The 13,499-nt window shown below is 37.6% G+C and overlaps 1 protein-coding gene across 1 annotated transcript in view; it reads right to left on the bottom strand.

The window, feature by feature from the left end:
* Positions 1-6,466: 6,466 nt before the first annotated feature.
* Positions 6,467-13,499, bottom strand: part of Rnf11 (Ring finger protein 11) — a 33,593-nt gene continuing 26,560 nt past the window's right edge. Inside the window, exon 3 of the mRNA XM_069838407.1 lies at positions 6,467-7,212. Coding sequence (XP_069694508.1) covers positions 7,041-7,212 — 172 coding nt within the window. The 3' untranslated portion in view covers positions 6,467-7,040. The remainder of the gene's footprint in view (positions 7,213-13,499) is intronic.

Here is a 13,499-nt window from a genome sequence, read left to right as displayed (position 1 = left end):
GAGTATTGCAAGCGAAGCCAATGTGAATCTACCGAAGAAACCATGTATTAAAAAAGACTGTGCACCATGCCAGGAAGCTGCATCTACCATCTGAACCACGGAATATTGACGAACTGAACGTTATATCCGACAGATACACTAAGACTGTACAAGGAGAAAGGTGGTTGTTGTATTTTGAACCGGAGGACAATGTGAAAGTTATATTTGCCACTAATTCACATTTAAATAAATTGTTACGGTTCCATTTTTGGATAATGGACAGTGTGGCAAATTGTCTATTTGTGTCTATCTGTGGCAAATTGTCTATCTGTGGCGAATTGTCCCTATTACCAATTTCCTGTGGCGAATTGTCCCTATTACCAATTTCCTGTGGCCAATTGTCCCAGTTACCAATTTTCTGTGGCCAATTGTCCGGAATTGTTTGAAGACACCTGGCCCTGCTTTTCGATTCCTGGACATTATACAGTGACACAACCTGTCTTGAAAATATTCCTTCAGGTAAGACCATAGAATTATTCCAAATTCCTCCTGGCACTACCGGACAAATCCAACCACTTGACAAGTTCTTTTTTCGGCAGTGAAAAGCTCTTTACCGCCACTTAACAGAAGTAATTACATCAGATGATAACATTCACGAAGGGATTTTTCATATAGACAGCATCCTGAAATTACAATCTTTCATACACTTTCAATTTTCATCTCCAATATTTCGAAACATGATAAAATATTCTTGGTTTGCAAACAGATACACGATGGACCGACCTTCCAAGTTCACAGTGCCTGTGAAATATTGTATGGAAACAAAGAAGAAAACAGTGTGAAGAGCAGTGTGACAATAAGGTGCTGATACATTGTGCATGGTGTAAAAAGAATTTGTTTTTTCCACCATTCAATTAAGAATAGTCACTTTTGTTATTCTTTCATCGCTGACTGAAAGCTTGTGGTGGTAGCGACATATGTTATGTGTCGTGTCTCCAAATGCAGTGCATTCGTAATATGTGCCTCACTCAACATCATTCAAGCAGGGATGTTCCAACTGCTCCGCACACTATAATCTTTTCGCTGTAAGAAAAACCTTAATATAAACAATAGCACATGACTGAAGTGAGGCTTCATTGGCCGCTGTTTGGCGCCATGGATTCTCAGTACGTGCCCGCCTACTGTTGTACATTCTGTTTCATGTTAAACATTTCCCGTTACTCATCAAGTAGGCCTAACCTCACTACTATGCATTCGTTTGCTTAGGAAACATTTACTTTATAATATTACTCTAATTAAAACTCACATAACTTATTATATACATTTAAGACTATTTGTTTTTCTCTGCTTTTGAGAGGTTTTTTACTCTTATGTTTAATAACCAAACACACCGAGGATGCAGAAACCATACTTCAGTACCACGTACTTACTTGAACAACTACCAGGTCAAGTGACGCCAGCTTGTTACAAGAACAGACTACTTCAGTATTACTGTTTGTATTCATCCGCGTTCATAGTACATAACAAAATATAAAAGTAGCTTTTCTTTTACATATCGTTTTACATATGAGTGAAGTTATATGTTTCATTGTATTTAACAACTAGAATTCAATTTTTTATTTTCAAATAATACAAGATGATAGTTCCAAATACGGGCTATATTTTCCTGCGTCGTGTGAGTGTTTCAACTGGGAGCCAATCACGGGTATGACAGCCATGTGCTTGTGTTTACATTAGGATTTTTCTTACAGCGAAAACGGTATAGGTTGGCATCGCAGAATTCTGGATTCGATTTCAGTGCCTCGCAGTTAAAACTGGCAGGTAATTTTATTGTATATGACCTCCTTACACCAGACTACATCTGTGAGGGAAATTTCAAGGTAGATTTCGATCTGTAAGGGTTGATACTTCCCCTGTTAGTATTATCTCCTCTTCTGCTAACAACGCCTTATCATCAGAAAATCTTATGCACTTTCTTCTCCTTCCTTCTACTATCACTCCTCCCACGTTCTGAAATTAGTTCTTCACTAAATCCCGCACCCTTGTCGTATTTCTCTCCCTTTTTCAGTTCCTTCTGACATTTTTATATCTATATTATGTGGCATACTAAAATAGTGTATTCTTAATCCACTCCCAATGGTTGCAAAGAGTAGACAAGTGTATTCTATAACATCACCTACTCAAATCCTATCCTCACCTTCCTGTAGTGCAACCTCTTTTTAACAAAGCTCTTGGGACCATGTCACAGCAGTGCAACTGTTCCATTGAAAATGGAGGAAATGCCATTTCAGCAAGATGACATGTCATGGTGTGCATAAACGTCCCCTCAGTGGTGAAGAGGGGATATAATCAGTGGAGTTGTCTGACAGTCCTCCTGGCTAGGTCATATGGACCCGCTAACCAATGGCAAGTGTGGTCCTCCAGACAGTTTGGGGATTGTGTCTATGTGATATAACCTGCAATAACATAAAAATATGGTGCCTACATTAAAACACATACTTTTTGCTACATCACTCTCCTATATTGAACAGCGACTTAAAGGCTTTATTGCAAAGAATTCAGCATTAGTAACAACAAACCGCTCCCCCCCCCCAAAAACAAATGATTTTATTAAAAGTTCGCGCTTACAAAACCCTCCACTAATTGTGGAAGTAAAAATAGAGAAAAATGGTTTCTCACAGTAAATATGAGGTTCGTTCCAACAAGCAGTTCATGGATCAGTTCATGTACAGTTCCTGTACCATCTTATGTGCATGCGCTAGTTGATCATCTGCTATGGGATTGAAACTGAACTGGACGCTGTTGGAACGCTTTCACTGATCGTTATGTACTAAATCCAGAGATGCTATAACTGTGATCATCTTTGCTAAGACCGGGATGCTTATTATTATCATTTCGCAGCTAAATCTAATTGCAGAAAATAGAATTTCTGGAAGGCAAGAATTCCGCTAATTCAATGTCATGTACCGGGGGACTCTCATCTAAAAATAGTTATTTTTTTAATTATTAATTTATGTACGTTATTTATTATACATTTAATCAAAGATGCATGTTGAAATTGCAATTAACTATTTCAATACCCAAATAATTTCCATTCCATTAAATCTCTAGTTTTATTATTCGTCTGTACTGTCACTTTTCATCTTAACCTCAATGATGTGAACAGTCGATCATGTCTTTCTTCAGTATCCAGGAGACGGTGGTAAGCGTCTTGTGTAGTCTTCCGTACATGCCTCAATCCCCGGACTATTTCTGACCGTTCCGAACCCGTATCAAAAGCTTGTTGGAACGCCCGACTGCAGTACATGTTTCCGGTTCAGGACTGGTTCGGATTGTGTTGGAATGCTTTTTCTGTACTGCGCATGCTCACGATGGTTACGGACGGTTCCTGACTGTTGTTGAAACGAACCTATGGTATCTTCAAACAAACGCTTCTGTAAGGTAAACTGTTATTAAACATTAAACCCTATTCTAGTACTTGGTCTGCAGCTTGTAATATTTGTAATACTCTGACAGAAATGTACTATTACGTCTAGCTTACAATCTTCAAGTATTTAAAGTCACACACCTGGTTTCACTCTGTCATTAACACGAGAATGGCATAAGGTGTAAGTCAGTTAGCCAACTGAACTGTGCACACAACTAAGTGAACTCTTAACAAAACAAGAACCTTTTGAATGAAGACTTTAATGTCAACCTTGGTTTTGGAAAGGCACCTGAATAGTGCACTGTTCATAAAGCATTATCTAGCAGGCAGAAGTCATGTAGACAAGTAAGATTAAAAAGATCTGAGATGGTGGAAGCAAATTACCTGCATTACTGCTCTACTATAAATGGTTATTTTTATTGATTTTTTTCTTTATTCTTTTTATGTAGAAAAAATATTTTAAGACTAAGTATATTTATATCCTGAAATAGTAATTAATTGTGTAAATACAACTTCAATTTAAAGAATTCTGTACGCAGTGTAAACTAAAATTTCGGAGTTATCCTCTTTTTAAAATACTTATTCTAATAATTAAAAAATACACCAAAATGGTTATCTCTGAATTTCAAATCAAAAAAAAAAATCAGCCTTAAAATTTTTAGTGTAAATAACAGCTTATTCTGTAATCACGCAGAATATTTAACTCACTTTATATTACTCACCTGCATCATGTATTCCATAACATTACTCAAAGATCAAAAACAATTTAGAGATAATTTATCTTCTGCCCTGAGGTAGCATTTAGAGTAGTTAAAATGTACTCTAATCTAAAGGGTGCAAACACGTCTTCCTGCTCACTAAAACCTAGGAAACCTGGCAAAATAAAATCAACATTATTTCAGAAATACTGTCATGGGACAATCAATTTTAAAGTTTCACTATACACACATATATGAAGTACAGTACTACAGGAGAAGAGAGATTTACGGGAACAAAGAGGATATAGAAAACAAACTAAGAATAAAATGAGATATTATATAATATCTTTCATCCTACAACATTAAAATTAAAACTGTACAAGTATAAGGCTTTCAAATACATAGGTTGGATAAAAAGTAATGGCAACACTGCTGTCACGTGACGATGGTACGTTCGAGAGCTGCCAGCTGTGTGGACATGAACAAGGACTGTTAGATGAGTTAGTGCAGCCAGCGGCAGGAGTACTCTGTCAATCTACTGCAGTGTGTAGAATGTTGACTTTCATAGGGATAGTGCGAGCGCCCTAAGACCATGTTTACAAAACTATAGCAACATTCCTGGATCAAAATTGAAGTGGCACGAGGTCGTAGTGCACAAGAATATTTTCAGGGACTGCGTGAAACATGTGCCGATGCAGCGTTGCCATATTGCACAGTGGCACGATGGGTTAAAGCATTCCGGGAAGGCAGGGATGCCATTCAGGACAACCTCTGTACAGGACGACCCCGCGTGGAGGACAACTCCTTGCTTCCCTGTAGGATGCTGGTCGCCGATGGACTGCGCATGAGTTAGCAGCGGAAGTCGGAGTATGTCACAAAACTGTGCTCCACATTCTCCAAGATATTCTGCGTTACTGCAAAATTACAGGGCATTGGATATCTCATGAAATTTCCGAGGTTTAACAATGGCACCGCTATCCAGTCGCACAGGCCTTGTTGGACTGGTACCAAAGGAAAGATGACGACTTTCTTGGACGAATTGTCGCTATGGACGAAATCTGGGGTCGCTCATACGAACCAACCAAACTTGAAAGTCAATCAAATGAATGGAAGCATCCAGGTTCTCCTCGTCCGAAGAAAGTGCACCATACACAAAGTGCTGTGAAAATGATGTTCATTGTGGCGTATGACATTGATGGGGTAATACTGCACCACGCTGTACCTCCAAGGCAGACGGCAAACGCGGACTACTACTGCAGGTTCCTGCAGGTTCTCCAGCCCTCAGGAGGAAACGACGACACTTGGTGATACAGAATCCCATCATTCTCTTTGATAATGCAAGGAGTCACACCGCTGCTGCTGTCAAGGACCTCTTGCGCTGCTGGCAATGGGAGATTCTGGAACATCCACCGTACTCACCCGATATGAGTCCAAGCGATTACGATCTTTTAACCAAAGTGAAAGAACCACTGCGAGGGACCCGGTACAATACCAGAGATGAACTTATCTGTGCTTTAGGGCGGTCAATACGGAACATCAAGAAAGATGGACGCGCTGATGGTATACGACGCCTTCCAAACATTTGGCAAAAGGTAATAAATAAGGGGGGCAACTATATAGAAGGTACGTAAATGTTGTACCCCTGTGAATAAAGCCATGTCAGAAATATCTAACTGTTGTCATTACTTTTTATCCAACCCTAGTACATTATTTTTAAGGCAACCCTTTCTATACATCTGAGAGTATTTTTAAGTAAATATACTACTAATATTGTGTGTAATTTTCAGGAAATTAAAAATCTTATCAGAAAGTCTGTCAACAGCCCATTCACTTCATCTGTACAATTGTAGCACACAATTACAGCAAGTGCAATGCCTCTAAATGCCACCTCAACGCTCACAGCTAGATTCAGACTAGAAATACTGCTACTAAAATCAACTTCTCTTTCAGGCCTAAGACCCTACACCGCGCAGTGCAATCAAACACCGTTTCCTGAAATATAAGCGATCTAGTAAGAAAACACATCAACTTTACACACAGAGTAAGGATTGCACATAAAACAACGAATCTCACAGTTAAATGGTTCTGCATAAAATTAAATTCGATTGTCAAAAGCTGAAAATTTTCATACTGAATGGGTATTGCATCACATCACGCCGTATGTTTCTGTTACCGTCCAGTAACAATTTATATTAAAATAAGTCTATGTTCCAAAGAAACATAGATGTCCATATTGACGAGGAAGGTTCATTTATAACACAACTTGCCTGTCAACAAGTGCAATGCTTGTGGAGAAAATCGCTTAAATGTGTTTTAAGTAACTCACGGCACTGGGACGAGAGCTTTTCAAATAGTTGCTTACTTCAGTGGACAATAATACTTTTTTTTATTTAAACTCTGTTTTGCTAAATTATAAAGGGTCTATAAACGTGGTATGATGGTAGCACCAAGAAACTATTACTCAATATCCCTGGAGTCCTACTGCAGTTTTCTCGTCGACGCAGGTTCATATATATACTTCTTTACATTACATTAAGTATAACTAGCATAAATTATCACAACATTCTTTAAGTCTAAGCACTTCTGCAGATGATACGAAAATAAAATGCCTATTCTCTACATTGGCATGTACTTTTATCATGTCACATGAAAGCAGACAACACTTTATTTTTTTTTTCAGCAAATCTGGATGCGATGTAACGTCAGATCTTGTGTACCCTGCTTATATTTCCTTCCCTTCCTTATCACACAGATTTATTTTTACCATCACAGTTGCGTAATTTTGGAGACTGGAGTTACGTTTCCAGATTCACCTCCACTTTGGTCAGTCTTGGATCTGAGGATGACGACGCTGGTGTCGCCACCACCACCACCGCCACCACCAACACCACTCTTGCCACATAGCTGCACCATCTGCCCGCGCCTCCTCAGATAGGCTAGTTGGTCTCGTAGCTTGTAAGCAAGGCCGCATCCACTGGTTCCATGCATGAAGGACATGTGAAGCTTCGCATGAGCCAGTCGTCAATGCATTCCACATGATAGGTGTGCATGCAAGGCAGATAGCGGACTGCATCACCGATCATGAACTCGATCATGCAGATCACGCATCTGTCAACAAACAGAAATTTAATTAGTCTTCATCTGGACAAACAAAGAAAAACTCTCGAGTGACGTGAGATGAAGTAATATAAGGTAATAATATGAAGAAAGAAGAGTAAAAAGGGTGTTCATAGAGACTCCTTTAAGGCTCGTCTCCACTATTAAGCATTTAACAACAACATTTGTAAAGTTTCTTTCAAGCCATAAGCAGTGCTGACTAGATCAGACGCTATGGGCAGTACTCTATAACAGAGTCGCCAGTATGAAAGGATAATTCCAAGCCTTTGGCGTGAGACGAACTCGATAGCTCAGTGGTAGAGCACCTGACCGGAGAACAGGAAGTCGGAGATTCGATTCCCACTCGAGGTTGTGAAATTTTTCTTTCATACCATGGCATGATTGTGACTATAATAGTATTTAAATTCATTAACCTGTTAAATGTTAAATTGTTTACCATTAACATCCCAACATGTTGATTGAACATGTTAATGCTAATTTCATTTAACACTTTGTCCACACTGTTAAACATGTTAAACTTGACTTTCTTTGCGTAGTCCACCATAAAGAGTCTGAGATTTTAATGTAGATAGTGTTTTATTTTCAAACCTTGGCCAATGGACTCAGATGATGATTTGGCTTTCGTAATTGCCTCTGTTGCTTGTTACAAGGTCTTGAAAAGGAAGAAAATGAGAATGTGGGTGCGGCAATATCTTAGTAAAAGACACTATGCAGAAGACATTCTAAACGAGCTTAAATTTGAAGATCGATTTGGATTCAAAAACTTGCTGAGAATGTCAGAACACGATTTTAATATAGTGCTGCAAAAAATACTTCCTGTTACATCAAAGAAAGACACAATTTAAGAGCAGCCATTTCATTTCAATTAAAAAAATTACAGCACGAGTGATTGACTATCATAGGACCTACGACATGATAGATCTTAAAGGAGCAGGTAATATCATATAATTATTCTTGCCAAAGTTTTACGAACGTTAACATACATCAACAAATACAACCATTACTGAAGTCAACATAGCATTAACGTACTACGAGAGTGTGAAAACTCTCTATTGTATTCTAGAGAACAATTAAATAATAATTCCAGTTCTCTAAGACAGTCGGCCTTCTTAGTTTTGCCCGTGTATTCTATTGCAGACACATCCCACAGACAAGGCCTTTCCATCAGTGCATTAATCTTATTCTAACGTATTTTCATTCGTCCACTCCATTCCTTCGAACAATTTACAGCCAACACCAAGGACCAATGAAGTATAAAAATGATCAAGATACGCGCCACAAAATCGGAAGTTAGTTGTTGCTATGGAAACTGTACGAACTTTGCCGAACTGTACCGACGCAGCATGAGCAAATGAATTGACTTGACATGTTTTCCATTACTGCTGGAAAACACGCCAACATGTTAAAAGTGTTAACTTTAACATACTCAGTCAACATGTTATATCAATTGAGACTTAAAATGTCCATATACATGTTAAATTCAACATGTTATATTTAAAATGTTGTTAAATGTTTAATAGTGGAGACGAGCCTTTAGGGATAACAACACTGGGAAGATCTAGGCTTAGATGTCTGGACAATGTGAAGGAAGACCTAATTTTTTTTAAATTTATGATACCTGGAAAATTGTTTGTCAGGACAGAGTGCAGTGGTATTATACTGCAAACTTAGCAACAAAGAGTTTTAGTGCCTTATAAGACTTTGTAGTAGTGATGATGATGATGATGATGATGATGATGATGATGATAATAATAATTAGGGCTGTTGATCTACTAAAAATTTTGACTGGTTAACCAGATGTGTTTAATCAATTTTAAACAGTGTTTGCAGGTTTGAACAAAAGCACCTAATATCGCTAATCATATAGCAGTTCCATATGTTATGAAGAAAAAACAAGATTTACAAATGTTTTTAATTTTATTGATGTATATTGCAAATAATAATTATTAGGAGGTAATTGACAGTGATGTATACAAAAAGTTGAGAAGAAGAATAACAAACTTTTCCAGTTTATACTTCTTTAGTCACAACTCTTTGCTAAACACATCAGTACATTAATAATACTTTACAAGTTTGTTATTTCAGAGTTATATAGTTGTCTGTTGTTGTCACTATCCAGCTCTCGCATAGACACTGAAGACTGCTAGATGTCGACTGTACAGATTACAGAGCTATCTTTTTTTTTTTTTTTTTTTCAGTGGGTACGAATTATATGCACTATCTATAGCGAGCAGGCATCACCAACTGAATGTGGTCGACTTGATATAACATATCTTAGTCGTATTGAATACAGTAAAATTAATATAAAAGGAAAAAGCAGTGGCGTAGCATCAATGTAAGCTAAAAAGCTTAGCTTCCCCAGTTAATAATAATTTCATAATAAACCGGCAGTTTATGGAGAAAATTATTTACTAAATTTAATATAATTTATATTTACGCGTTAAATATTGTGATGCGGCAGCTCAGGATGATTTGTGATGCAGCAGTAAACAAGAAGCCTGCACACACCAGCTTCCAAGCAAACTGGTTTCTTCTGTGTAACCCACCCCGCAGATTTTCCATCCCTTTCTAACTAAACTACCCTAGTCGCAAGGCTCGCAAGAAGCTAGCTTTGACATTTAAAATAAGTAGTTTCCGAGTTATCCCTTTTCGTCAATTGTGTTCAGTTGAAGTGTTAGTGTGCACTGTGGCTGATATAATAAATAATGAGCGAAATAACAGTTCCTGACAACAATTTACTTGAATTTTTTTAGGACAATTGTATTATCAAGACTGACTTCCAAACAAAAGTGTGATTTAAAAAACAAATGACCGACTCCCTTGCTGTCAATGAAGGACACAACCAAAAGACAGACGCATACTTACGTAATGATACTAATATTGTGATTTCTCTAAGTATGACAGGGAGTGAGCTAATGTTATACATATACGTGTCTATTCGTTAAGAGATATGTGTAAACCGTGAAATCATATTTTATTACGTATCATTTGAGGTCATGCCTGATTGGTGTAACTTACGAGGTTCCAACCAATCTTAGACTGCTGACTTGAAATCAACTACTATTTATTTTAAAACTGTATTTTTGTAATACGTTTTCTCATATTGCATGAAAGACAACTTGAGTTAGCTTCCCCTGGAGGTTTTGGTAATTGATTAGTACCATTAATATTAGGGGCTCCAGATATAGCCTTCCCACGAATAAATAATATAAGATTCTGATTATCTACACCACTGGGAAAAGGTCCGTCATTTGCTATAACTTGTCTATAATCTTAATTCAGCTGGAATTAATACTAATCATACTGTATTCTGGTAAAACATTAGGGGCGGTACACCTTCCTTGCCTCCCCTGAAAATCCACAGCTCTGATTTACCTAATTTTAAACTGAAATGATGTTACAGTCATGTTGTTGTGAACCTAAGAACAATTTATACAATAAAGCAGTCATTCTTGGACCATTATGCATAATTCACATTCAGTTCATTGTAAGTTTTGAACTGACATTTATTTATTATATTTATAGCATTTCCTGATTTTGTAGCGAGATAACTGATACACAGAACTGACATTGAATGGAAACAGATTCAATTCTTCTCTAGTTTATGTAAGACTCAATTGGAAATTCATCACATACGTTCCATTGATATTCGCATTTGTAACAGATTGCTTATTCAGGACATGCAAACTGAGGTAAAGTTCAATGTCATAATAATTCATCTCAGGGTGTGTGTAACATGTTACAATGACGGGGATTTCTTAAGAATGTGTTTGCTGAAAGACAGATAAATGTCTGCCTACCAGGAAAACAGTATCATACACTCCTAGATCCAATCTTGTAGCTAACAGAATTCACACAAGTGAAAAAATGTAATGAAATGTTTATTTCATTTTAGTAGACATCTCTCGAACCTATAGAATTACATCATTGCTTGGATAATGAATATTTCCAATGAAATATTATTCTCAAGGTAAGTAAATAAATCTAATTGAGGACAGTTTTTGCAAAATTGAGATTTTGGTGGATTCGTTAACATAAAGCACGCCTCTACACGATGTTAAAGTTATCTTAGTAAAATTGAATTATTTCTCTTCATTACAGTGTGTCAAAGTGTGATGGTTGCATTTGTAACCTACTTGTCTCCATTCAGTTTTTTGTCTCTCCTGTAAAATTTAGTTTTTTCAGTTAGCAAGTTTTGCAAAAACGGTCCTCAATTCTACCGCTTTGAGAACTGACTTTCCTTAACTTATTGTGTTCAGTATGTACGAAAATTCCTGTTTCCCGAAGTTTAGCAATTTAACAGCAGAAGTTTCGAGCCACTTGCATTCAGGGGCTGCACCAGCAGGGAACTTTGGAGGGCTGGAGCCCATCCTAAGCTATCCAACATGAAAATGAATATCATATGAATAATTTCAAGGGAAAAATTGTTCCGGGGCTGGGTATCGAAATTATTCAAATCTGCTTTACAGGGAGCTTTACCTGAAAGACTAGACTTGCATAATATATACGTCACTGTGTACGTTAACAGAAAACCACAATTCCAAGTCACACAGAGATTGTGTGCACTCGATGTGGGTCTCTGGCATTTCGTCAGCCCACGCGAGTTGTGTGGATATAAAGGGAAAAGTTGAGACGGTGTCGGATGGAGTTCCCGGGTAGCTCAGTTGGTAGAGTGCTGGTACGTTCAACCAGAGGTCCCGGGATCGATACCCGGCCCCGGAACAAATTTTCCCTTGAAATTATTCAAATCTGCTTTACAGGGAGCTTTACCTCAAAGACTAGATTTGCATAATTATTATGTATTTTTCATCAATTTAACGAAAGTGTAATTGTTTAAAATAGTACACAATAATGTAATAATGACTCTATAATGAACTTTCAATAGTAGATCTCTATTAAGGGCTTACTTTATTCAATCCACTATAAAGAACTTTATAGTTAAAAGGCATTGCGTCAGTTTTCATTGCCTGGCTTTCTGTTGAGCTGACGGTTTATTACTGCAACTCAACACTTCCATGGTTTGAAACTATGAGTCGAGTTTGTTAGAGTTTACAGTATTTAGTTTATTTAGTGGCCAGCAGCAGTCAGTTCTGCATTCTTACAGTTTATTGTCAAGCTTAGAGTCAAGTGTTAACAGTACAATAAACAGTAGTTGTACTTTTACTATAATTATAATAAAATTACAAATATGCAAGTGATATTTTAACTTATATATCACTGGATGACTTCCCACAATGCCTGGGACATAGACCGTACCATACTTGAAATCAGTGGCGGTTCCTCGGGGGAGGGAAGGGAGGAAAGTCCTCCTCACATTTTCTTCTTTTGAAAGTAAATACCAAATAAAAGATGTGCCTTGAAATTCGAGGAAGATTCGATAATTTTTAAGTTCACAGCTATAAGAAAAACTAGGTTGATCGAGTTTTAAACGACGCGCGCTCATGTGCTGTAGAAAACTGTGAGAAAGATGCGAGATTGTCTGTGTGGAGGAAAGGCACTCCATTCCTCCTATACTGCAGTTAACACACATAGACAACAGCGCACTAGCGGCCAGAGAAAGAAGCAGAGTTTTAAAGCAAGTAAATGAATGGAGAGGGAGGAGATCCTCCTCTGAATCAGTCATGGGCAGGAAATAGAAACCGATTGGTCGTGCAGCAAGCTCGCTACCGCTGCCACCTAACGATGTTGCATTCAACCGGACTGTAACACATCTAGGAGGAGACACAACAAAAACAGTTTTAACGCAACACTATGAAAGACACCATGTAAACTTTTTTTAATTATAAATCAAAAATATTATTCATTCCACTTTGTATAGGCTACTATTCATACTTTGAAACTTTCGTGGATATTTGAAAGTTAAAGTCGGGTTTATGTAAAACAAAGAGGAAGTAGTTCTACGTAGTTGGCCCCTGAAATTCACTTCTATTCATTGTTTACTAGACAGGGCAACAGCCAAGTTGTCAGTTTTGTACAAATATATTGGAAACTGAAAGTAGGTACTCCAAGCTACATTATTTTTAACATAAAAAATTAATCGGCCACCGGCAGCTTTGAACAATAATGATAGTATGACTTTACAAGAACTGACATTCTTCAAAAGCATGTGATACTGACCTTGTAAAATGTACATGTGGCAACACAGACCACGTGGGTGGGAGCAGTGTTCTCGCTTTCCTCAGATTATTTCCCATTCCCATTTCCATTTCCGTAAAACGGTTCCGGTTACAAGTTAGTAGCTAGTCTCTTCCAACACGTGTGATGCTGTAGTGTGCTCG

The sequence above is a fragment of the Periplaneta americana genome, chromosome 10 (genome assembly GCF_040183065.1).
Source record: "Periplaneta americana isolate PAMFEO1 chromosome 10, P.americana_PAMFEO1_priV1, whole genome shotgun sequence".
Taxonomy (NCBI): Eukaryota; Metazoa; Arthropoda; class Insecta; order Blattodea; family Blattidae; genus Periplaneta; species Periplaneta americana.
The sequence above is the reverse complement of the archived record's forward strand: the minus strand, read 5'-3'. Positions and strand labels throughout refer to the sequence as shown.